General features: G+C 39.4%; 1 protein-coding gene across 1 annotated transcript in view; it reads right to left on the bottom strand.

Moving 5' to 3' along the window:
• TMEFF1 (transmembrane protein with EGF like and two follistatin like domains 1) overlaps window positions 1–26220 on the bottom strand; it is a 120727-nt gene that overhangs the window by 37959 nt on the left and 56548 nt on the right. Inside the window, 3 exon segments of the mRNA XM_051812850.1 lie at window positions 239–265; window positions 6198–6327; window positions 10771–10880. Coding sequence (XP_051668810.1) covers window positions 239–265; window positions 6198–6327; window positions 10771–10880 — 267 coding nt within the window.

The raw sequence follows: 26220 nt of genomic DNA on the forward strand, positions 1-26220 counted from the left end.
AACAATGAAAAGTTATATAGGTCAAATCTGAAAGAACGACATTGGTTAAATGCACACTATAGCCTATTCCCATTCAAATACTGTTCTGAGATGGTCCAATAAAACTGCAACATTAAAGCTTATTTTAAGTTGTCATAATTTTTTCTTAATTCATACACCAGCTATGTACGTAAAACTGACACACATATAGTAAGAAAGGAGAGACCAAAAGTAAATTTTAGTGGAGTTTGATACTCACCTCCTTCTCCTGAGCCAGAGCCATTATCTGAAAAAGAAACAGAGGGGGAGAAAAAAAAGAGAAAGTAAATGAAAATATTGCTCCAGGAGCAGTTGTTTGTTCAGGAACTTGTCACTGTTAAACATTACACAGATGTTACATTTCATGAGCCAGCTGTAAAAACAAACATCCCACATAAAGTCTGGCATCCTTTAATACAGTTTGCCCATGCTCACTGTGCCCTAGTCTCTCTCTTCCCTGTCAAGACAATTTTACTCAAGGAACAGCATCATTCAATACTGAAATTACATTGCTTTCTTAGCCTTTTTTCAACTGTTAGAGATTCAAATTTGTTAAACCTAAAAGAGATGAAGAGTACAAAGTCCGATTTTGGGAATGTTTATTTTATTTTACCCTGTGGCCCCAGAAGTGGTATTGCAAAGAGTAATGCATAAATAACCTGACTGCAGAAGTAGCTCCAGAAGAAAACTACTTCTCAAAGATGACTTAAGTCACCTAATGACAAAATAACTCCTCTCAGCTGAGTCAATCACTTCGTATAAAATGCTTTAACGGCACAGTTATTTCACTGACATTTGACTGACTGGATTAGCATCTGATGAGTGACAGTTTTTGACTTGATCTCATTTGCATTAGCAGTTAAAGTGTCAGCAGGACTTGAGCTTCCTCACCACCCCAGGCCAACTAACTCTACTTCAGAGCACTATGGAGCTGGCTTGGGATTTTGTATGTGCATCCCACTGGGCAGCACTCTGCATAGTCTTCAGCTAGCACAGCAGTAAAGACAAGCCCTTAAACACATGTTCTGAGTCACAAACCTCCCTCAGCCTTTCTTGCTCAAAGGAGGAGAGAGAGGATTAGATGGCAACTACTGTCAGTGAATGTTCCCACGCCCATTAGCTTAGCTTCTCTGGAAGATGAGGAGAGGAGCAGAGCATACACTCTGCTCATCACACACCTCTCTTTGCATGCCTGCTTTGGTGATGGAGAAAGCAGCTGAATTTATTTCCACAAACAGGAAAGAGGGAGGCCAGACAGAGAGAGGAGTGGGGGGTTCTTACTTCCACACATGAGCTTGTTGTTCACATCAGAGGAAAGACCAAACCCTCCATTTGCTCAGTTCCCTCCTCCGCTTTTCTTTAAGGAGATATATTTCTAAGAATAATTCCCTCTAGTGAGTGGATGAAACTGTGAAATTCCACGTTACTGGGTCATTTCACACATTAAAAATAATCTCCTGTCACATGGGGTATCAGGAATAGAGATTTGTTTTTCTTTTGCCTAAATTTTCCTTTCTGTCCTCCTATACCACTCTTCTGTGTCTAACAGATTGAGCTTATTACTTTACAGATATCAACGCAAAAACCAGCAGGGTTCTTCTTCCATCAATAGTGACCCACTTTACTGACAAAGAAGACAATCCCGTATGAAATGTCATTGTTGAGTCACTGAGAAATATGCCTTATGATGTGGTATTGTTTCATTAAGAAATTTGAAGGAGTGTAATTTACTTATATGAATTAAGTATATAGGCTTATTTGTAGTGGTGAAATTGCACCATAAGCTGTTTGGGGGCAGAGCAAACTGATGTACAAACATGAGCAAGTTCAACATGTAACTCATGTGAAAAACAAAGGCTAAAATGTCTCAAAGAAACCCAACTTGTTCCATGTTTTTATTTCCAGCTCTAACTGACTGCTTTCCCCTGTGTGTTTAGCCCTGAGGTGAGAAATACCACTCAACCCCAGCATGAGGGGCTCTGGTTGTAGCCCACATGCTGTGTGGCAGGGAAGGTACCATCACACAGACAGTATGGGCTGTAACAAGAGATTCATGTAAATTATGGAGCTGATGCTCAGACTACCTGTCTCTATAGATCATGAAGCCCACTTGGGAGGACATCATAGAAACGGGATAGATCCTTTCCCACTTTTCAGGGTTTTCAGATCACAAGAAACAAACAAAAAAAGTGTCATCCTCTATAACACTGTATCAATTTTCAACTTTTCCCTGGGAGCTGTGCGAGGATTCTCGTCTCCAGGGTAACCATGCTAAACTAAGCTGGTGTTCCTGCTTTTTATTGAGCCTTGGTTAGATTTTTCCAAGCAGCTGCTGGTTAGAAGAGTAGCACTTTTTTCAAGCTTACTTGGACAAACAACCGTGCTCTTTTCAGGCTCTTAATGAATTCAGGATTTCCAAAAGTCATCTCCACGTACCCAAGATCTATCAAGAAAGATGCCTCAAGTAAGTGAAGATGCTGAACACAAACAGCATTCCTCCAGCCACTGGTCAGTAATTAGAGAAGGAGTGACTGACCTCCACCTTTACTTGAGCCACCCTTTTCCAAGTAGACTTATAAAAACTGAGATCAGCCCTGCCAAGGACTTGGGGGGTGCTGACCTAATTCTGGCCTTTCAGTACCTGAAGAGAGCCTACAAGAAAGGTAGAGAAGGTCTTTTTACAAGGGCATGTAGTGAGGGAACAAGGGGAAATGCATTCCAACCAAAAAAAGAATGTTTAGATTAGATAGTAGGAAAAGAATCTTTACTGTGAGGTGGTGAGGCACTGAAACAAATTATTTTTGAAACAGTTGTGGATGTCCCATGCTTGGAAGTGTTAAAGGCCAGGCTGGATGGAGCTCTGAGCAACCTGGTCTAGTGACAGGTGTACCTACCCATGGCAGGGGGTTTGAAACCAGACGATCTTTAAGGTCCCTTTCAAACCAAGCCAGATTCTATGATTCCATAATTCTATAAAAATATGCTTATACACAAATGTGTAGGCTTCTGTTGCAAGCTGTTTTTATCCATGAAGGAGTTTCTGGATAAAATACAAAGAAGCACTTGGATCAGGCACAGCATCTGAATGCTGTAAGCACTAGGCTACAGTCAGAATCCCCTCTTTTTTTGTTTTTTTTCTGAACAGGAGTAATTTCTGTACTGTGGGTCTGCTTTGGTGCAGAGGCAGAAAAAACTACCCAAACCCAAAAAAGCCTGCAGCCTCTCTCATTCAGGAGAGCAGTTTTCAACTCAAAGTAGTATGAAAATTGAATCCATTGAAGGCAACAGCTCCAAATTGTTAAGAACAAACAGGAGGGCAAAGAGTCCACTGACAAATTTTAAGTAAGCACACCCTTCCATGAGCCACTCCTAAGAGAATAATTTCTTCAGTCTAACAGAGATGCAGTGTTTGTTTCTAGTTCTGCAAACAGCTTTCCCCCCCCTTATTTTTTTTAAACTTAAGAGATCCCAGCACAAAGCAATGGACTGTGGGTTCCAAATATATACAGTACACTGAGAATCTATAAGTACAATCAAGTACTACATCATTGTGTGGTTACATTTTCATGTGCATATAATATAAATCTGGCAGCAGTCAAAATCAATATTAGGACCTGTATATGCAATCCTGACATTTCAGACATACATTCTCTTTCATTTCTCTAAACCACCATTTTTAACATCAAAGCTTGCATTTTGTTTATTCCTAAAGCACCTATAATTGACTCTTTTTCAAAACATTGCTCATTTTAAAATCTCAGAAACTCTGACAGCCCTCAGACAAAGGAAATAAATATATAAATATGCTGCTAAATCACCCATGTCCGTAAAAATTTAATCAAAATCTTACCTGACAAGAAATAGAATAATGATTTAGTGACTAAATCACTCAGTATAGTCTGTTCCAGTGCTGTAGCTTCAGAAGGTATCAATCCTTAGCAAATGGGAAGTATGAGATTCAGGAGTCTGATGTACTTTAAATATTAAATAGTTGCTACAACACTAAGGGGGAATTTCATCCTATCGTCTGGGGTGCATCCCTCCAGAATGAAACCTTGCTTTGAAAAAACAACTCTGACAGGAAACCACTGGCTCTCAATGATGTCCTAGAACAAAGCATTTTCATAGCAAATTCAAAGGCACACAGTGAAAATTAATGGGGGTCTATAAAAGATTTTTTTAATTTGGGTATTTGCTTCTCCATAATACGTGTAATAGATCAAAAGCACAAATATATTGCCGTCTTGGTGATCTACAATCCAACGCAGGGTATGGAAAGGTTCCAGATGATGGCTTTTATCATCCAATATTCTCACACCACCCGAACTGCATCAGGCACTTGGGAAGCAGCAAGTACCATTCTAGCAGAGCTCTGCTGAAGCACTTAAAATTGCACCAGTGCAAATGCAGTATGCAGCCTGAATCACATCTTCAGTTTCAGATATGTGTTCTCAGGACTTTCTGGACAGTTGTGTTTCAGCACGTTTCTTGATCTGTTACACTGAGTGCTAGAAATTTGGCTGTGTTTCCTGAGTTTTATGTAGGACTTAAAGAAAAGGAGAGGAAGGTAAAAAAAAAATTCCCATACTATCTGAGTAAGTTAGTAATTAGGTGCCAGCAAGCTAAGGCTGAGAAGAATCAACTTTTCAACTTTTGAAATTTCTTTCTCTTAGTAGAGTAGAATGCATATAAAAACAAACACTTCTTGTTGTTCCCAAACATTACCCTAGAATTTTTTTTTAGTGGGAGAAAGAAACTTTCATGCTGTGTGTCTGTATCTTAAAATAATTTGGACATGAAATTAAAAAAACACTATTTACTTATACATCCTTAGTTCAAACCTTCTTGGATGTTGTTATAGGAATGTGTGAGTACTCTAAAACTGTATTGCACTTTTTTCCTGCTTCTGAAGCATCTGGTGATAATTTACAGGTGAGAGACTGGGAAAGAAGGTACATTCAGTCATCTGCCTGAGGAATGCTGGAATTATGCTTCTGTGCTGGGCATAAAACACAGGTTTCCTTCAGTACTAGGACCAACAACAGAGATTGTTTTGGGCCTTAGTAAACAAGAGCCAAACCTCAGTATGGGTCTGTGCAAAGGCATTAGAGCAGCTGGTGTGAAACACAGCCTATCTGCATTTAAATGAGGTAGCTGTGGGACTGGCAGCAGCAAGGACTTGGCCTAGGTACACTGCCCATGCATTTACCCTAATTTCCAGATAATATGCTGCAGCTACCAGTGAGTTCCAGTCTGATACCTCTAAACTGTCATTGATAATTAACCAACATTAAGCTAGCAAGGGGTGCACTTCTGACCCATTGTCATGCTTCTGGCTGCTGTATAGACAGAACTTTGTTTAGGTTAATCCGAGTAAGCAGTGTGTATCCAAAGACGAGGGATGTCCTAAAACTTAATTTTTTGTGTGTGTTATTTATGTACCAAAGAATGCAGCTGTTGATGCTACTGAGTCATTTAATTTCATTGAGAGAAAGCCAGCCATGTGTCTGGTATCACCAGCTTTGAATCTGTCCAGAGGTTCAGAAGACCTCTGGTGGCTAAAGTTTCTGTGCCCAGGAGCATGTTGTAATAATCAAGACAGTGAAAATCTGTCCTGTGTATTTTAAATATGTGGAAAATCTATGCTTTATGTGCGTAGAAAGACAAAAAAGGCCAGTCCATTAGAAATGTGAGGTAGCATAATTTTGTAAGTTATGCATATTTTCAATGACCCAGAGTCAAAGATGATGCCTTGGATACAGGTAGAGTGGCAGTCAGGATGATCAGTGTCACTTGTTGGATGTCACACTAATTCTGTATATCCAAAAAAAATAAAAGTCCTAAAGAAATTACTAATTTGAAGTCTGCTCCAAACTTGTTGAAAGCCTTTTGATGAATATCAAGACTCCTTTATAAACACCACAGAAGCATTCACAATCTATTTTCCCAGATAAAGTATTTCAACTTTTAATGTTTATTTATTAACCTGTTAGCATATCAGAAGATGTATCAGATTTCTTCTCCATAAAAATATTCCATTGCTAAAGAGGACATGGAGTTTCCACACTATTGCATTCTATGAAAAGCATAAAAATTATAATTGCTGGAATTAAGGGCAAAACTAAAGAGTTAACCATAAAACACCATTCATTAGCGACACAAAGTGATGTTTTACATACCAGAATAACAGGGTCCTCTTGATACCACTGTTATCTCTTTCTGATGCTTGCAAGCAGCTCTCCTGAGGAAGCATTCATTTTGGTAAGTGTCTCCATTTGATCCACAAACTGGAATATAGTTTGTGTGACACTGAAAAAGAAATTATAAAGTAACTCAGTCATACAAAAATCATATGATTAGTCTCAACTGCATATTAATATACAGGAAGATAATTGTGTTACTAGCACTAACTTATAACCCTTTTCACTAAAGGAAGATATGAAATATATTTTTTTTACAGTATCACTCTATGTATTCCTCTTGGATCACTGAAATAATAGTCCAGCTCCATATGGACTGAACATAGGAATTCAGCAGGAAAGATTAAAAGAACAAAATAACTATAGTGGGATTTTGTAATGGCTAGAGGGAATATGTCAAGCATCTAGAATTATTTGAAGGATAAACACTGAGGAAAGAGAAAACTTCTTCAAGATAATACAAGAAAGTATGACTAGGCACAGGGGGATGAAACTGAACAGAGGAAAATTTAAAAAGAACAGTGCTTAAGGGCAGATTTGGTGACCTTTTTGGTCAGAACAGTTTTACAAAGAAGGTGGAAAATAATCTTACAAAGGAGGTGGAAAACAATCACCATTCCCATTACATTCATGAACATCATGGGTCTTTTACTTGGTCAACAACTATAATAACGCTTTTGTATTACTATGCTGAAAAATTTTAAGCTTAAAGTCAGTAGCATTATATACATATAATAAAAAGAAAGGTAGAACGGAAAAATTATCATTCCGAATAGTTTTTGCAGAAGCTGCCTGTATTTTGCCATTTTCTTTCATTCTAAGAAAGATGTATTAGAAACTCCTTGTACGTATACTGTGCATTAAAATGCTGGGACCACCAATCTGCCTAACATCTGAGACTGCTGCATAGTTTCCTGCTGAACTGGAGATCTGAACTCTGCTCCACTGTGTGGAAAAGGAAACATTGTTTGGGCGTGCAGTGGTAACTGTGATGTCAGACACGCTTTGCATCTTCAAAACCCCAAGGCAAAAAGAATCCAACCAAAACCAAAAACCAAAAAAGCACTGATCAAATACACAGAGTATCCACCAAGTTTCTTAACCATATATGGTTACCATTTATGAGTAAACTGGTATAGTTCAACCAGTGAAAGTGCATGCAGAAATAGTAACATTTCTTAAGTTATACTGCCCCAAAAGGACAAGAGTTTCTCCTCCAAATTCCAAATGAGAGTCTCCCACACAACAGTTCCTTTGTGCTCTGACGCACACAAAGGTCAAAATATTCAATTTTTAAAACATAATTTTGAAGGGTATTATCCTCCAATCCTTTGTCATCCTGCCATAGATGACCAACTGAGAATGAACTAAGCAGGTACGGACAGAAATAAATCATGCTGCCAGCTCTAGAAGTTATTTCTAACAGTTTTGTAATACTTTCCCATAGTGAATAGCTCTCAGACATCCAACCACAGAGCTCAGTCACATCTCATACTGAACAGTCATTTCTAGGGAACAGTTAACAGGTGACTCCCAAAGGAGACAACACTATCCAATACAATTCTCTGTTCAATCTTAAAGTAGCTGCATGATGTTTTGAAGTTACAGGTTTCTGTCCTGAGGATAGAAAATGAAAGACAAAGTGATTCCTTTTTTACAATTTGGTAAATCTGTAGCAATTTGGTACTGTACGGCCAAGAGTTCTCATGCAAATGTCCTTTAGATTAGAGTTCTTTTCTTGTGAGGAAATCCTCTAATACCTCAAATGATCAAAAGGGAGAGAATCTTTTCATGGACAGGATGTGCTTTGTACAATGGGCCATGGGAAAATCCATCCAGGCTCCATCCAATGCTGTGAGATTGCTGAGTTCACAACGTTGTAAGGTTTCCTCACTATTTATATTCCTTTTCCTATTCTGTCTTATCAAAGTGGTGATGTTATAAAACTGTTTGTTGTCAAGTCTTTCTTACTGAGATTGAAAAAGAATCCCATGTCTCTCTCACCTCACCTCCCCCACCACACTCACTAGGTGTTGATCAGTTTTTCTTTCAGGTTTTGTAAAACTCATCCAAAATACGGCAAAAGACCTTCCCAGAAGTTTGGTGAACACGTGATAATTGCCCTTTATTTACAGTGGGGGGAGATAACAGTATCTTGCTTTCTGACTTGGCAAAAATGGGAAAGCCTACAATATTTTCAAAGAGGTTGCAGCCTGCAGAGTTCTTGCTGCCATGACATTATAGCTGTTTCAATGACAACGCTGAAATTTGCCAGCCAGTCATTACCAAACAGGTTCCTAGGAGTTAAAAATATGACTTCTTGAAATTTCAGAAGACTAAACAGTTCAGAAATGCTGCAAGGTCAGGAATGCTGGCAGATAAAGAGGAAGGAGTGGTAATGCCTGGAAAGCAACCAAAACCTCCATGCATTTTCCTCAATCTGAGGGAAGTTTGTTCCAGCCTTGGCCCTAGTTCAGGGACGGCTGTGCAGAGCTGTGCCCTTCTGCTCCCCAAGATGCACCTCTGTTGGGCAACCAGGGCTGCAGCCTCACATCTGGTGGCATTTCCCCTCCATCAGAACACCCTCACCTGACCAGAACCTGGACTCCCAACCAACATAATTAGAAAATTGCATTTTTCTAAAAACTGCAGTTTTAAGAGCATAAGTAATGCCTTGCTGTATCAGACCTGTGGCAAATTTATCCACATGCAGTGGATGTGATATTCCAGCTGAGAGGAATAGGAAATGCAGGAAGTTCTTCTTCAGGAAGAACAGGCTGACATTCCCACCTCGTCCTTTCAGTGACTCTTCAGCTGAACAACTGTACACCAATGAGTCTATTTCCTTTTCAAAACCTTGCAAGGTCAGGAAAAAAACAGCTAGCTCTCAGATAGTCTTGCGTGTGAAGAACCTAACAGTTTGGGCTGAATGTTTGCTGCCTGGGATATTTTGGTGCTGCTAATAATTATAAGACAAATAATTAAGGTTGAGAGTTACACAAAGATTTCAAACTGCCGTGTCTGAAAAACAGAATACCTTCTCCTCATCCTTAGACTTCTTTCCTTAGAGTATGGGATAATTTTTTCAAGAAGTACAAGAAAACTTGCAAGTAGCTTAAAAACAATACTGGTTTTTAAAACGGGCTTTTCAAGACATAGTATCAGCTTATCACACTGGCTAGTTCTTTTTTTAAATCTTCATGACCTGGATATTAGGAAGCCACAAGATTTATTGCCTACAGAAAATAAATTAAACCTTTGCTTAGCCTAGGGTTGCATTTCTTTTCCTTTTTTTTCTTAATCACTGTTGAGCTTTGATTTTAGTATTTTTTGTAAATAAGTTAGACAGAGTGAAGGCTGATGAGAAAACCTATTCTCCTAAGAATTTTTTCTTTCTTTAAAGGACAGTTGGATCCCATTGTTCTTATGGAACAATGCCCCCAGCACAGGTGAAAAGCACCACATCAAAAGCCAGCTCTGAAACACTGGAACCCCAAAACAGCACAAGATCACATACACATTGTTGCTATTCTGGTTCTCCTTGATTTATTATTTATTGGAAACAGAACACACAATTATTTTTAAAACACTGAAAGACAGTCCATGCCAGGGTTGGCTGATAACAGTGCCAGCTCTTCCAATTTTACTTTAAGTCTCATACATAATATTTGATACATTTGTCCTGGCTATAAAGTGTAAAGCGAAAGAATTGCTTTGTTGTTTCTTCCCTAAAAAAAAGTTGGGGACAGGAAGGAAGGAGGGAAGGAAGGAAGGACTGCCATGATAGTTATAAAAACTGTAAACTAAAGGTTAAGAAACTGACAAAGCAAATAGAACTTCTATTTATTACTTTTTAAAAGTTCAGAAGACATTTTTATCAAAGTTCAATACTTCTTTTTCCTTGAGTGGGACTAACTCACTGTTCTAATTCATAAATTTTATGATCACTGGCGATCTTGTTATTATCTGATTTTCTAAATGCCTTAAGATCTTTCAGGGTCTTACGTGACACATTTAGCCACCAGTAGAATACAGAAGAATCCTCCAAATACTGGGTATTAGAGAAACAATTCGTAATAATATGGCATTTAACTGATAAAGCTTCATCTGATGTGTGTGACAACTCTGGGGCGCCCTGCTCCAAGCCACCTCCCTTACCACCTCAGGTCTTGGGGGAGGATGAGTCAAGCTGGGGAGGCAAGGAGCGAGTGACACCTGGCACTCCCCACCTCTGCTCATGCTGGTTGCGGGGCCATGGGTACCTGGCAGGTGATGGCTCTCTATTCTTTCCCACCTCGGTTTCTGCCACTGGCTGACTCACCAAAACTGTGTGGGGAACTAACATGAAGGAAGCTACACTCTCTTCCTGAGCACACCCTGGTGAAATACAGCCACAAGCCATCCCAGTCAGTGCCACTGAAAAAGGAGCTTACAGTTAGACTCCATAAGCCTGTTGCTGAGGGAAATGTTTAAAGCAGTCATTCTACAAATACTTCAATATGCCTCAAAGATTTGTCAGAAATGGCAAAACAAAAAGGTGAGCGGCCCTTACCTGGAACTGACATGCACATTTCACACCATTGCCCTCTTCCTTGCACACTCCTCCATATTTACAGGATGATTCATCACACACTCTTATGTCGGATTCCCTTACATTTAACTCTGCAAAAAAATTAGAAAAAGGAGACAGAAAAGAAATTGTAAGATGAGGGATTCTGAGGACTGCCTTGTCCTTAAATCTTCTGAGCCCCAACAGAAATTAAAGGGAAAAAGCCAGAGCTGTTCCCTGGGCTGCCCTGAATCAGCTCTGTGTTGCCCCTGGGCTCCTCCCCAGGGGCAGGTCCTGCTCCCCAGTGGCAGCTTTGTCTGGTTAGCACAGTGGCTGTGGCTAAATGCTGTTTACCAATCAGATACAGAGCAAGCATGTGCTTATACTGCCCAGATTCCCTTCCATGTCTCCCGTGACAGGGATGCCCCAGTACAAAACCCTCTCCACAGAGTCTAACAGGAGTCTTTACACAAGTTATAGCCCATGTTTCTCATCCACTACTACTTTTTGCTTTACTCTCCACAAAGGTCCTGAAGAAGAAAAGTTAAACCACCAGAATTTCTCTGCCCGGTTTTCCAGTCTCTGCGAGAGCCACACTGTTATCCTTCAGACTAAAAATAAACCAAAGTGTGTTTAAACTATTATAATTTGCTTGCACTGTAGGAGCCACAGTAATGAACCAGAGATCTGTGTCTTAGCTGCTGCATAAAAATGTGGAGCACAAATGCAGCTCCCGTCTCCATAACCTTGCAGCAGAGGCACAGCTGGTAAGAGGGAAACCAAGGGGCTGTACATACCAACTGCACAGGCTCAAGCTCCAGTCTAAAGGCTGCCTAAATGGCTTCAAGCTTTTCTGGGCATCACAGTCCAAGGCTAGATTTAAAGCAGAACAAATATATTCTTTTAAAATAAGTATTTGATTTTAACTATATATAGAAGAGAGAGCAAAAGAAGGTACCAGTAGGATAATGGAAGTGGTCAGTGTTATCCTAAATGTGACCTCGTCAGGCTGTGTGGGAATAGTGCTGCTACTATCAGTTCCAATGAAAAGGTGAAAATTACACCAAGGGCTCTAGAAAAAAACCCTGCTACTGTTAAATGTGCAGTGATATCCGAGGATATCATTCAAAGATGTCTGTGCTACAGCTCAAATCAGAAACCTTCAAGACTCTATAGCAAGTATGATCCACTAAAGAGATTCATTGACAGTGGCATGATTTAAAATAATGCCTGTGACTTTTAATAAGCAAGCCCTATCCAGAAAACTGGCTTAAAGAAAGAACTGAACACCAGCCATTCAGAAATGGGGAAAGGTAGGTCAAAAGCAGAAGAAAATAATCCTCGCTGCCACTTAAGAGTCTTAAACTGGCAATCACCCTCCTCCTCAGAGCAGTGTCAGCACTTTGGCATGACAGTGACAGACACCCTGGAAAACTACTCCTATGTCATTATGTAACATTATACACCCACACATATAGTCTATATAAATACATAAATAAACAATAATTACTGTAATAAATTTTACCATATGTCATATGCTTCTATATTTAATATAGCCTTATTATGTATTTTCTTCATAGCACTGAAGTTACAGGATTACAGCTCAATGCAAAGTCCAGTTATAATCCACATATTTTTTTTCAACTGTGAGAATAAACTGAAAAACATATCAATTCTTTTTTCCCTATAGGTCCATCATTCCTAAAGGCATAAATGAGGAGGGCAATGTGTGTAACACTGGGCAGATAGGTAACCTGGTTGCCATCACAACCCTGTGTGTGTGATCTCTAATGTTATTCTTAATGTCACCGTTTATCAAGCATGACTGCTGCGTTGTAGGCACCAAGCTAATGTGACAGAACATCGCAGCTTTTCAATTTAATGTGTTCATAACTCGCTCCTGAAGGAAATGTGCCTTTCTTTCTCCTCGTGAAGATCTGTTCCACAAAGATGAACAAACTAGCAAAATTAATTAAGGGGAAACGATTGTCATATCTGAAAGGGTCCACCTTTAGGTATATCACATTTGAGAAAATGCCACTATAAAAAGGAGTAACCACACAGACAAATTAGAGCATGAACAGCTTTCACAATTCTGTTTTTATCAGGTCAGGAAAATAATGAGATGCTGATCCCCCTTTCTCAACTCTCAGTGGAGATCGCTGGACTCAGTGCTTTGCAACATCCTACCCAGTACCCCCAATCAGCAGAAGAAACCCTTTGGCAACTCAGCTCCTGCTTGAATTCCTGAGGGTCTACAGAATATCCAACTGCCTAAGCAATGTAGTGCAGACTTTTCCTCAATATCAGTGACCCCTGGTGTGGAGAGGGCACACAAACACCCAGGAAGGAGCCTCTTCACCTCAGTGGTGGGAAAGGGACCTCACTTTTCTGCAAAGCAGGGGAAGGACGTAGTGGGGTCAGAAGGAGACCCCAGCTAGCAGTTCAGCATCAAGGCTAAACCAGAGATGAACTTGATCCTAACTTAGCTACTTCTATGACTTCAAAAGCCAATGAGAAAGGTAAAGATTTCAGAGCAAAACTATAAGAGAGGATGTGAAAATGGGGGTGGAGAATAAGCCTTTGTGAACCTCTCTCACCCCAAGAAACCAAGGCTTTTGGTTTGTTTTTTTTTTTTTAAATTCCACAGGAGGAATTAAGATGACAGAAAGCACACTGTTTTAATGGTTACTTCATTTTAGGAGTGGATTGTTTTTCTTTCCACATAAATCACAAATACTGATTAAAAGCTTTATGGCATGAAATGAATGCCGTTTAGGAAAGGTCATACAGAGACCAGGAGCCAGCATGATTTTCCAAAGTTGTACAAAAGACAAGATACCCTGGTGACTGGTACTTGAACATGACAGATGAATTTTATTCTATGGCAGGATGTCACCTAATCCCTTATTCTATTCAATGGAAAACTCCAGTACCAGTAAAATCAAGCCTCCAACATGTGCACAATTGCATCTGATGAAATCACAAGCACTGGGAAGTGTGGTGGCCATAATGACTTCCACATACAAAAATGAATAGATGTGGATGGATGCTAATAGAGTAAGGAGGAACTGTAGATGTCTCACATGTCTGAAATATGCTCTCTTTTCAGTGGATTCCCCACAGACAGAGAATTAAAGCGGAGTTTCTGAAATTATTTCCAGAAGAATGGAATCATTATCATCGTATGTGAGAACAAATCTATGAGAGGAGAAAGAACATGTAGCAAATGGTTTAGGGTAATTTCTTACATGTTTCTTTAATGCCTATCACAACTCATTTCCTAGACTTTTAGCAGATATAAATAAGAGGAAGTCTCAGTGTGATTCATTATGCACAGTGAGAATATGGTAGGTAGTAACCCATCAATTCCCAAGGGAAAATATAATTAGCGCAATTAAATCAGGCTTCCAAATTTATGATAAAATTAATGTCCAAAGACCTGAAATGAAGTATTAAAAATGATTTGCTAGTATCTGTTCAGCCAATACACTTCCTGGTCGTGCAATGACTGAACGGCACAAATCAGCCTGCAAAGATCCACAGCAAGGTCTTTTAGGTTTGGGGTTTTTTCTCTTTTGAATAGAATTCATCCTATGATAATTTGATACATCATTAAAAATGAGGAAGGTTTCTCTATTTTGACTCCTTTCAGAGAATTTGAAATACAGCTCAATACAAGTAGCTGAAGACTGGTTTTTTCCCTGTGACCTCAAAGTGCATTGCTCTGAGGCTCTTGTTATAAGCTAAATTACATGTGTCAAAATCATGAACCTGAAGATGAAATCAAATTTGTAGCTTTAAGTATATCAAACATGTCGCTTCCATCTGGATACCTCGAGAATAAAGTAAAATCTGAGATGGGCATATGTGTTAACTTTGTTTTTCAAAACTCATGTTTCTCCTGTAGTTGGCAATAGTACACAGTAATGATGAATGGATATAAGGAACCAATAAATACCTTTCCCACATGAAAGTGAGCATGTGAGTTTACTAAGAGTGCTCCCAGCTTTGTCCCTTTCGAATATTGCAGCTGTGCCTGAGAAAAAAATCTGCATGCCTGCCTGCCTGTCTGTTCTCTCTTGCTATGGGTAAGACTCCAACCAGGAGACGTGCCAGGACCCCTCATACCTTTTGCACTTGACTTATGGGTTTGGTAAAAGAGGGAATGCATTAGAGGGAAAAGGCGAGGCATCTCACTGCTGTTTTCCCATCCTCCAAACAGTTTGTTCTTTGTGAAGCCAAGTTTTAAATTAGGATGTCTGACCTCTCATAGATGTCATGTACAGACATATGCACACATCCAGACCTGAGCAAGTTCATAAAGGGTCCACAACTCTTGGTTAAAAGAACCCCCAAAACTGTAAGAACCATTGAGTTGAGTCAAAAGTGGCTTGGGAAAGGGTTCAGGAAAAAATTATGTTGCAAAGGATATATTAGAGCCCACAGTCTACTGGAGCTAGTGGTGTTATGACTGGATGAGCTCTCAGGACCACAGAAGAGAGTCAGAGAATCAAAATCTGATGAGCAGAAAACCTATAATCTACTCAGTTGTGGGAGTCAACCTGGTTTGGCTTTGGCAAATCATTGGGTTTTTTTGGTTTTAGCAAATCGTTCTGGTTTTGACAAATTATTTATAAATGAATGGAAAACCAAATGGGGAAAAAAAACCCAAGAAAATCTTTCCCTTAAGGATTATAAAGCTGAGGTGCTCACAAGTACAGTAATAACCTGAGTCTTAAATCTAACTGTTGAATAAAGCTTCACCTGCTAGTCACACTCTCTGCCCCACAACAAAGATGATAGCCAGAGCCAGGCCTTTGCCCCCGTGGTTCCCAAGCTCAGCCTGCCCATTTCAATCATGAAGGTGAGTTCAAGTGGCATCACAAGTAAAGACAGTCACTGCAAAACAGATTCTCCCAGGGAGTATTTTGGATACCTCTGCTCACCTCCAGTTGCTAGCCGAGACCAAAACAGCACAATTCTCCTGTAAATCCTACCAATCCCGTGCAGACATACAAGCATCCCAGCTGGTAGTGGCTTCAGTCACTTTAGATTTCCATCACCTAAATAAAGTGACTTTGACATTGGTTCAGACACTTAGTTCACATGCACACATCTAAACATAAACATTTGCATTTAGATGTCTTAATCTGCAAGCTCAGCCCCATCCCACTGCTTTTCAAGTGCATCCAGAACAGTCATTCCTGCAATAAGTCATGCAGATGCTTACAGAGCAGTTTCACCCAGGCTGTGGACAGGAGGCATGATTTTGGGAGTACCCATGTGTGATCTAGCTGTTCTGACACTAGATAGGTGTTTGAAGTGAGGCAGTGTAAGTTATTCCCCATTGCAGCAACTGGGTACAAATCTCTCAAAAAAACAGAAGTTACAGTGGTGTACAACAGAACTTGTTTCTATTTATTTTATTACAGGTCTTAAACTCCCAACTGTTCTTTCTATACCAGTTTCCCTCTTTGGCCAATCTTTCTCTACAGCTGCTCCACTACCCTTTCAATGCTCACTTCAAAACATCAGAACAACACTCAAGAAACATGCTTCTGCTTTGAAAATTGAATAAAGAAGTATAAGGGAAAAAAATATCTCTGAACTAAGTGGGTTCTTCTGTAAAGCCATTGAAGAAGTAAGGATCAAGCCCAGACTCTGAAAAGCAGTGTTTCCCTTACTGGCATTACACTACCCTAAAAGCGAGATTAGTTAAGAATATCTCTTTTTTTTTCTAGAGACTTCGCGGCTTCTTTTAAGACACTGAAGCCACATATTGGACTACTAGTTTGCACAGTAGAAATGTGGACAGGGACATAGATTCAGGGACACACACACCCCTCAGTTCTTTGCAGGAGACAGGATGCAAAGGTTGTTGAATGGTGGACATAGAAGAGTTCTTTTATCTTCTCCAGCTTCAGACTGTCACACGCACCAGCACAAACCTGACATCTCTTACTACAACTTTTGTACTCTGTTTCTGCAGCAAAAAGCAAAACTAGGAGCCAAACTCACCTAACATACACCAAATATTAAAGGTGAAGTGTTCTTCCACTTGCTTTCTGACTGTGTGGTGAAGTTGGTTTATTTTAAAACAAGCCAGCATGGACAGCTCAGATGTGTACATGTACACAAACTGTGCTGGGGGAAAGGAAGCCCCCAGGCTTTGCAACATTTTCTTTGACATCTGTCACTGATACCAATACAAGAAAACACTGAATATTTACTCCTGCATTTTCTCAATGTCATGGTCATAAGGTGTTTCCCTGAAATAAAACTCATCCTAGCAGAAAGTGAGTGAGCAGCCACTGCTACCTGTCCCTTGGTCAAGGAGCACCGAATCATAGAATCAGTGCTGGAGCAGGTCCAGAGAAGAGCAATGAGGCTGGCGAAGGGACTCAAACACAAGTTCTATGAGGAGAGGCTGAGGGAGCTGGGATTGTTTAGCCTGGAGAAGAGGAGGCTCAGGGCAGACCTCATCACTCTCTACAACTACCTGAAAGGAGGTTGTAGCCAGGTGGGCGTTGGTCTCTTCTCCCAGGCAACCAGAAGCAGGACAAGAGGGCACGGTCTTAAACTGTGCCAGGGGAAGTTTAGTTTGGGTATTAGGAAGAAATTTTTTACAGAGAGAGTAATCAGACATTGGAATGGGCTGCCCAGGGAGGTGATGGATTCACCATTTTTGGAGATTTTTAAGATGAGACTGGATGTGCCATAGTCTAGTAACCACAGCGGTGTTGGGTCAACGGTTGGACCTAATGATCTCAGAGGTCTTTTCCAATCTGGTTGATTCTATGATTCTATGATCACAGAATACCCTGAGTTGGAAGGGACCCACAAGGATCATCCAAGTCCAACTCCTGGCCCTGCACAGGACCATCCCCAAGAGTCACACCATGTGCCTGAGAGCATTGTCCAAATGCTTCTTGAACTCAAGACTAGCTTGGTGCTGTGACCATTTCCCTGGGGAGACTGTTCCAGTGCCCAACCATCCTCTGGGTGAAGAACCATTTCCTAATATCTAGGAAAGGTAGATATTAGGAAATATACCTTAGAAAAATCTAAGCCTCCCCTGACACAGCTTCATGCCATTCTATCAGGTCCTTTCACTGGTCACCGCAGAGAAGAGATCAGTGCCTGCCCCTCTGCTTCCCCTCATGAAGAAGCTGTAGATGACAATGAGGTCTCCCCTCAGTCTCCTCTTCTCCAGGCTGAACAAGCCAAGTGACCTCAGCTGCTCCTTGTATGGTTTTCCCTCTAGACCCTTCACCATCTTCTTTGCCCTCCTTTGGATGGATGCCTGGCTTTAGAACTGCAACCAAAGGAGCAAGTGTTGTTGCTTGCTGCATGGGTTAAAGAACAAGGTATTACTAAAATGCAGTGCCTTCAGAACCCCGATCTTCCCCAACAAATATGTGTCACTGGCAAAACCTGAGATTACCATTTATTTGGTAACTAATAAACAATTTCTACATTAGGGTTTCCAGAGCATTTTACTATCCCCATGTTTCAGCAGTTGTGGATTATGTAAATCACAATAATTTGCATTGTAGACCTTATGTCTGCTGAATTTCTTCTCAGAAATTGTCAGAGGTTATGGGTGAAGAAAAAGAGAGCAGACAAGCCCCTCAGACAAAATTAGCAATTACTTGTCCACATAAATAATACTTTCTTGTGTCAGGCAAGGCAAAGTAAGACAGAATGGATCATACTATATTGTTCATATGAAAAATTATGTTTTTCAGAAAAGAAAACAAACAGTAAGACCAACTACTGGGAAATAATTAAGGGAGAAAGAGGATGCCATTCAGACACTGTACATCCCCTTTGAAGCTGGTTGTTGTCACTGATTTCAGGTTTAGCAAAAAAAATATATAGAAAATTTAGAATGTGGAGAGTGGAAAAAGAAGAACAAGGAAAAGAGCTTTAAAAAAAAACAATCAGAGAAGAAAAAGAGGAAAATGAAAATATGTAACACAGGAAAATCTAAAAGAAATGTAAGTTTTAAATAATCAAAACAATTAATAGTCAGTTATATGGAAAAAAGAAAAGAAACAAAATTATAAAAATGAATTTACCCTAGAAAAACATAGGCAACTATAATCTAATGGAATTAAGATACTCCTAGACATTTTTTAATTGGTCAATTAATGGATGCCTTGGGTGACTGATGGCAAATCTGCTGTTTTCAAAACAACCTTAAGCAGTATTACAGGGCTAGCAAAAAGGCGTTTTGCTGTGTCTCAATGCAATATTTAATGCTCAGTTGTGCAGAAATAAGAAAAAAAGCTGTGCTTTGGCTCTTGAGAATGCTATCTGAGTGAATAAAGTCTGAAATATTTCTCTAAAGCTGCTATTACAAGACTGCATTAGCTCTTGATTGCTTAAGTGCTGTCCAATATATCTAGGATGATTATACTCTTACATTTCTAATCACTACAGTCTCCTTTTAGAACAGAGGAAAACTGAACGCATACATGCTGCTAAAGGAATTAGTATTCTTGCACACAATAGGAAACCACAGCAAATTTTAACAACTAGCACTCACACAGTAAGGTAGCAAGGCTGGCTTCAAACCCGAGAGTCTCCCACACTGCAATATTCACATTACTAGTGTGCCTCAGACTAACTCTATTCAGTGTGAGAAAAGTAAGGAAAGTGTCACAGTGACAAATGTTTGTATGACAGTTCTGTCAAAATATTGGATGCAGCTGATGGTACATTTCTGCTTCTATCAAGGAAAAAAGAAGTATTTGCAGAGAAAGTTAAGGCACTCTTTTTTTTATATTAAAAGCTTTGACAATATTTCAGAAATTCTGTATAATCTGTAGGTGAATACTTCATCAAATGGTACAAATCGACAAGCTCTGGATTTGGTTGGAGACAGGGAAAGATGCAGAAGCAACCTGGAATTTTTTTCTCTCTCATAAATACTTTTGTAACAAGGTCAGGCAATACAGCAATCTGGCCTTCAGGACACGAGTCTGATGCGCTTCTCCATCAGCAGCTATCCAGGCCACCGATTTCAAAACTTGCTTACAAAGCAGAATATGTCTTACTACAAAAAATTACTGAATGTGATTATGGAAAGCCATTATAAAAAAGTTAGCAAGTCATGGCATATTTTTACATAAAATTAAAATAAAATATTAGAAAAGAAACATGCTCATTTAGCATATTTATAGCAAGATTTATTATAACATATATTATCAATCTTTTGTTTCTAGGGAAACCAAGGTTGCGCAGGAGCAGCAACTATTCAAACATGTCTCCATTGGTTTGTTCCAATAACTTTTGCACTCATTGGGAAATTCCAGCCAAATCTGACAGTTATAGAGGCCTGAGACAATGAGCTTCCTACAAGTTCATGGAAAATCAGTGGTTGCTTAGAGAAAGGGGATCCAACGTCACTGTCAGTTGGAAGAATTGAGGGCACATACATTGGGAAAAGGCTCATGTGACAAGATCACAAATGCATGTGATGTGTTTCTTTTCACAATCACATGCAAATAAGTAGCACTGACTGTCTTCCACTCATGGCACCGTTATGGTCCTTGCATATTGGAAAATTAACCTTGGATCATGTAAACACATGGACTTTTAGGATACTGGATAACTTGTGCTGCTGAATGTTAATGCCTATACAAATGGATGTGTTCTAGTAGGTAAACCTCAAAAATAGTGCTCTTACACTTTGCCATCCTTTTTCAACTAGTGGGACTCCTAGGAAATTTTTCATTTGAATAAATTATACTGTTAATTCCTGACAGTTGTGTAGCATGTGCAATTACAGTCAGTGAGAAAACGTTATTTGTCCTTGTTCCCTTAATGTTCCCTTGCTCTCTTGCTCTGTCTCTCAGTCTGCAGAGACTGAGTCTGCCAAATAACAAAAACATTTCCAAGAAACTTGCTAAGGGTCTTATATCTCTCCTCTCCCCTGTTCCTCAGGTTGCTTTCTAGAATCATTGCCCTGTGCAAGAACACAGCAGGCAAGCATAGTGCTCCCATGGAAGCTATAGCTTGGGCTAATGAATTCTTGCCCAGAAGAAATCTTTCTATGCCAGTTACAAAGCAAGGTGAACTCTTCAGTCTTGTTCATAAAGCAAATCTGACTGTTACTTCCCTAAGCCTGTAGAGGAATGGCAAGCTGATCAAACACTGAAACAACAGAGCTCTCATTTATACTCCTGAAGAACATGAAGACTGAAGCAAAGTAAAATGGCAATAACAACAGACACTAAAGGAACTAATTAGCTTCTATAAACATTGCAGGGAATTTCTTCTTTGATTTGTAGGTGACATACTTAACAACTTGATTCTAAATTGCAAAATAATATTGGTCAAATTCTGATCCCATTCCTGGCACAAAACTTGAAGGCATGTAGTCTAAGGACCAGCTTGCCAGACTAAGAGGTGGAATTGAGGTGTCATGCTCTCTATTGTCATCAAGTCTCCAGAATTACAGTATTTGCTTACAGGTGGGGGATACATGGATAATGGATCTACCTCACCATGGTGGTAAAACATGAGCTCCTTCTGTTGTCTGTTCCTCACTTTCATTTCTTCTAGAGCAGAAGAGAAACAAGCCCTGGTGTGAACAGTGCTATGATGCAGAGAAGACACAGCCTTTCTACAACCATGTCAGACATCTCCCCTCTCTGATCATCGCCTTCAGAGCTCTGGGCTGCAGTCAGAAAACAGAGCCTTTGTCTTTGTAAGCAATCATCAGGGAAGCGGTAAGAGCGCCTGATAACAAGTCAGGAGAAGCCTGAGCACATCCAAAGTGTGCCCATTTACCACAGAGTTCATATATTTTCTTCACTCTCAAGATCATGCCAACATATGCTTGACTTTAATGCTCTGGAAGTCCTAGCATAGAGAGACTTGGTTTCTGTATGTGGATTTACACTTTCCTCTAAGGAAAGTTACGGAAGTTGTTTGGGTTCTTGATGTTCGTTTTACCTCATTTTAAAGACATTTGGGAGGACTGGGAAATCAAAGCCAACTATAATTACTCATCAAACTTACCACTTTCCCTTTCCGCTATTCTTGTGGTTTCAGTGTCAGAGAAATGTTTAAAGAGCAGATGAGTCTTGATCCTCACAAGCTCCACCTGCAAGCATGTTCACAGCTGTGGAACAGCCTCCCAGGTTGTCAGCTAATACTCATAGGGATGAGCTGACCTTCTGGGAGTCATTTTCTGGTGACTTATTTCAAAAACTTTAAAATAAATTCAATAATGATTTTTTTTCAAATAAAAAATCTCCCAAGGATAATGGAAAACACTTAAGAGGAAACTGCTAGGCTTTCATGGATAAAGCAACACAGCACTTACACAGATTATACAGCATCATTCAGGTTATTACACATGCTCTGCTTATTACACAGATAATAAATGAGTGCCAGAAATTGTATGTTTCATGGGGAAAAAAAAAGAGAAATATTTAAAAAATGCAAAATAAACATATATATACACACATTCTAAACCCCGTATTTTCAGTAAAAAAATTTTCAATGTTCAGTATTGGCTCCTATGCTACTGTCCTTCCCTTTCACTTTTCCATTTATCACAACTTTTTTTTTTAGAGTCAAAAAGACCGAAGAAAAAGAAAACTATCTGGACTGTGAAGTCCTTGTATTTCTCAGCTATGAACCCAAGAAAAACAGGTGCCTTTTGGTGAATTTTGTAGAAAACAGCTCTATTTGAAATGGTGTTTTGCCACTTGGCATACATAATTTGAGGCTCCAAAGCATAAATGCCTGGGCAGAGACCTAACCTTGAGCATCTGCGATATCTAAAGCTAAATGGAAATGATCATGTGCAAGACAAAGAAAGCCTTTAAGTGCTTCTAGGACCAAGGACACAAGCAATTTGTGAGGACCTGATTTTTATGCAAATAATAATTAACTTGACTAGGGCTTCCATCTATTGGTTAAAAATGTGTAGAAATATAGAGTGAAAAAATATTTTAAAGCACTGTTTATTTCTCAGTTTTTAAACTTTCCCTTAAAAGCAGCAGAATATATCTGACAAAGAGTTGTCAGATAGTGTATTAATCTTAACTCTTAATTATTCACTCTCTACAGGAAAAATGCTGCAATCTGCAAGATGATTTGATAGCAGAAATCTAAAATGTGGCTTCAAATAGCTTAAATTTTAAATATTACTCATAGGTCCCAGTCACTAGCATTAACAGCTATGTGAAATATCGTAATATCTAGTGGTTGCAGCAAAGATCAGATCCTCCTTCTAAAAGACATGGATGAGAACCAGTCCATTACTTACAGCATAAGCACAGAAGTCATATAAAATCTGATAAAAATTAGATAATATTGTGTCCATTTCAGTGGATGTACATGAGGAAGAAAAATATGTACAGAAAGAATGATTTATCCAAGGCTACAACACAAGGCCAAGGCAGGATACCACAAAAGAACTTGTCCCTCTCCAGTTGTTTTGCTACAAGGTCATCTTTTATCATTCTCATCACCTTCCCTTTAATAGAAATATCTTCAATACCACAGCTAGGAAATCATTATAGTCACCAAAAAATGGATCAGACACAAAATGATTTAGGGAGTACACATCAATCATTTTAAAATGTGAGGGAAAAAATTAATACTAACTCACTAAGGCTACTAATGCTAACTAAAGAGTTATGTTGATGTATTAATGCAGCTTGCAGGACTCATTTGCTGTATTCAAATAACTGATAATCACTGCTCAGAATTCAAACCGTGCTGCTGTGATAGAGTCTAATGCAGACAGTGCCGTGCAAACCCAGAAACATGTCTCATAGCCCCACTGGGAAAAACTCTTGTTTGTTCAGGAACACAACATTGTAGGGGATTGGCTCTTGAGGAGCAATACATGAATAAATGGAGGAGCCTGAATACACTTTTGGGATGCACTTTGTCTTAGGGAAGGTAGGACAGAGCGGCAAAGACCAATAAGAGGATAAGACAATAAGGCTTGAATCAAATATAGACAATATTTTTCAGAAAGGACACTGTCTTTGCGAGTGTGTGAGGAAATGGATCTTTGCTTGCAGCTCCCATCTGTGTGGTCTCCTCTCATAGAGCAGTCAGTGTCCCTGTGCACCCAAGACCAGTTTTCTAATGGAGACAACTCATCTCACATCCTCTTTCTTTCCAGTCACCTGAGATTTTCAGGAGCTGGTCCATTCCTCAGATAAACTCTAAGAGAAACCACCCTGCAAGTCTCAACTATGAGTGTGGCTCAAGGCTGACTGAACATAGGGAGAAACCTGCTGCATCCAGAGAATCCAACTGACACTTTTCAAAACTCCTAGCAAGTCACCTGTCATCTGAAGATGATGGAGGTGACAAAGATTTAGAACTCCTTGCAAGGTATGAAAACTGTAAACCTGTCATACATCTTATTTCTAAGTTTGCAAAAGTGGAAACTTAAACACAAATGCCTGAAAAAAAAAGTAAATTTCAAGTCTGCATAACCTCCACACTAGAGGGACTAGAGATCGAACTTGACAGACTGTGGTCATGGGATAGGAAAATCCTCACTGCAGAACCAAATTTCAAATCTAATTCAAGATAGTAGTGCCTGACATTCATTTTCTATCTGGAAGAATCTGACTTGCCTTCACCAGAGAAAATCAGTAAAGCATTTCCCGTGCCACAAGTACCCATTCAGAGCTACTTGTGAAAACTGTTCTGGCAGCTCTGCAGAGGTGGGCCATCATCCTCATCTGAATAACTAAGCGGATAGATGGGTTGAACACTTGGTGAGGGATTCGACATTACAAATGCCTGTCTGCACTAGCATTTTCAATGTTAATAGAGACTGACAAAGCTGAGGCAAAGAAAAACTTACAGAAAACAGTCTTCTTGCAATTATAATGATTATGAATGTTTTCCATAATCTCAGTCAAGCTCTTTGAGCAAGATCTCCACTGACGCTGCTGATCGATTCTTTCTATACAGGATTACTGAAGGGCCTGTGAAAACAAATAACTGGAAACATCTTCCCTCCAATTCCCTAATGCTGTTCACAACAGTTTCATATAAACACAACCTTACTTGTAATCAGGTGAGGGAAATCAGTGGGGCCTCATGGCCATCTCTTACATATTATATTCTGCTTTCAGCAGCTGTAAATTCAACACTTCGCTAGGCATTAAATTTACTCTTAAGAAACATTTTCCAAGAAAGGTGACAGAGTTATTGCACTGTTGCAGCTGTGGAGACAGATGGCAGTACGCCAAAACTCCAACAAAATTTTAAATTAGAAATTTGACCATCTGCTATAGGTGGAGAAAAAAGGTTTTTATGCTCAGGTTCCTCCCTTAGTTTTGTAATTTCCCTGGTACTTAAATGAACGATCTGGTGTGCAACAGATGCCATATGCTTTCCAACAATTTCTCATTTGCAGCTGATAAGCACTGGAATGTCTTAAATATTCGAGAGAACCAGGACTTACTTCTTAAATTGCATTATGCTCTGCTATTACTCAGCCTATGACAAAGCAGGGTAGTATTTCACAAAAACTCCCACTTACTTTGGGATACCCCCAATAATAAAATCTCCTTAGGTTTACTTACTCATTACTTGAAACAGGAGTAACAAGAACACAACGTTTTTTACCACCTGTATCCTAACTAGCTCTTCAATCAACAGTTACAGCTGGTGTATCTTTAAACATCAGGTAAACTGCTTAACAGTTTCTTTGAGATGTATGAAAAAATGGAAGGAGCAGTCACTTCAGACAGGAAATCATATTTTTGGTGTCTGACCCTCATGTAAGAATGCTGTGAAATTCTCAGTAAATACAGAACTGGAAACTTTTTCTTAATGCTTACATGCATTGACTATACTGCTTTTATACAATTCTAAATCACAGCCTACAAGAATGCAAGTATAAAATGAACCTAAGGTATCACATTATATATTCATGGATGGAAAAACATGCAATACATTGAAACAAGAGATGAATACGGCAGGTCCTGACACTAAAATGTGGACTCCAGTAGCTCGTTTAATTAATAGTGAATATGAACACTTGAAGGATACTGCTTAAGTGTATATTCTAATACTGAATTTTAATTGTATATATCATTATAATCCCCCATGCGTTATTCAAATGATTGTTCTTGTTTCTACTTTTGCTATACAAAGTGGGGGGAAGTACAAAGCCCCTGAATACATCTAGAGCCATGTATTACTCAGTAGCTACTTCAAAGGCCAGTTCCACTTGTCAATATGAAATTTAAAAAAAAAAAAGGCATTTTCACTGATTCTTACAACAGACTTTCTAGGGATATTTCCACAGCCCATGGGCTACCTCTTTCTTTCCTCTGTTTCTGTCTGCACAATGTTCTACGAAATATGTTTGGGGCTTCTGCGTCCATTAAACGCACATCTTTAAAGCAGCATGGCTCAAAGGGCCCCATGAACTGGCTGAAAGAGCTC

Source organism: Manacus candei, unplaced genomic scaffold (assembly GCF_025592945.1).
Source record: "Manacus candei isolate 608988 ecotype Guabito, Panama unplaced genomic scaffold, ASM2559294v1 h1tg000088l, whole genome shotgun sequence".
NCBI lineage: Eukaryota > Metazoa > Chordata > Aves > Passeriformes > Pipridae > Manacus > Manacus candei.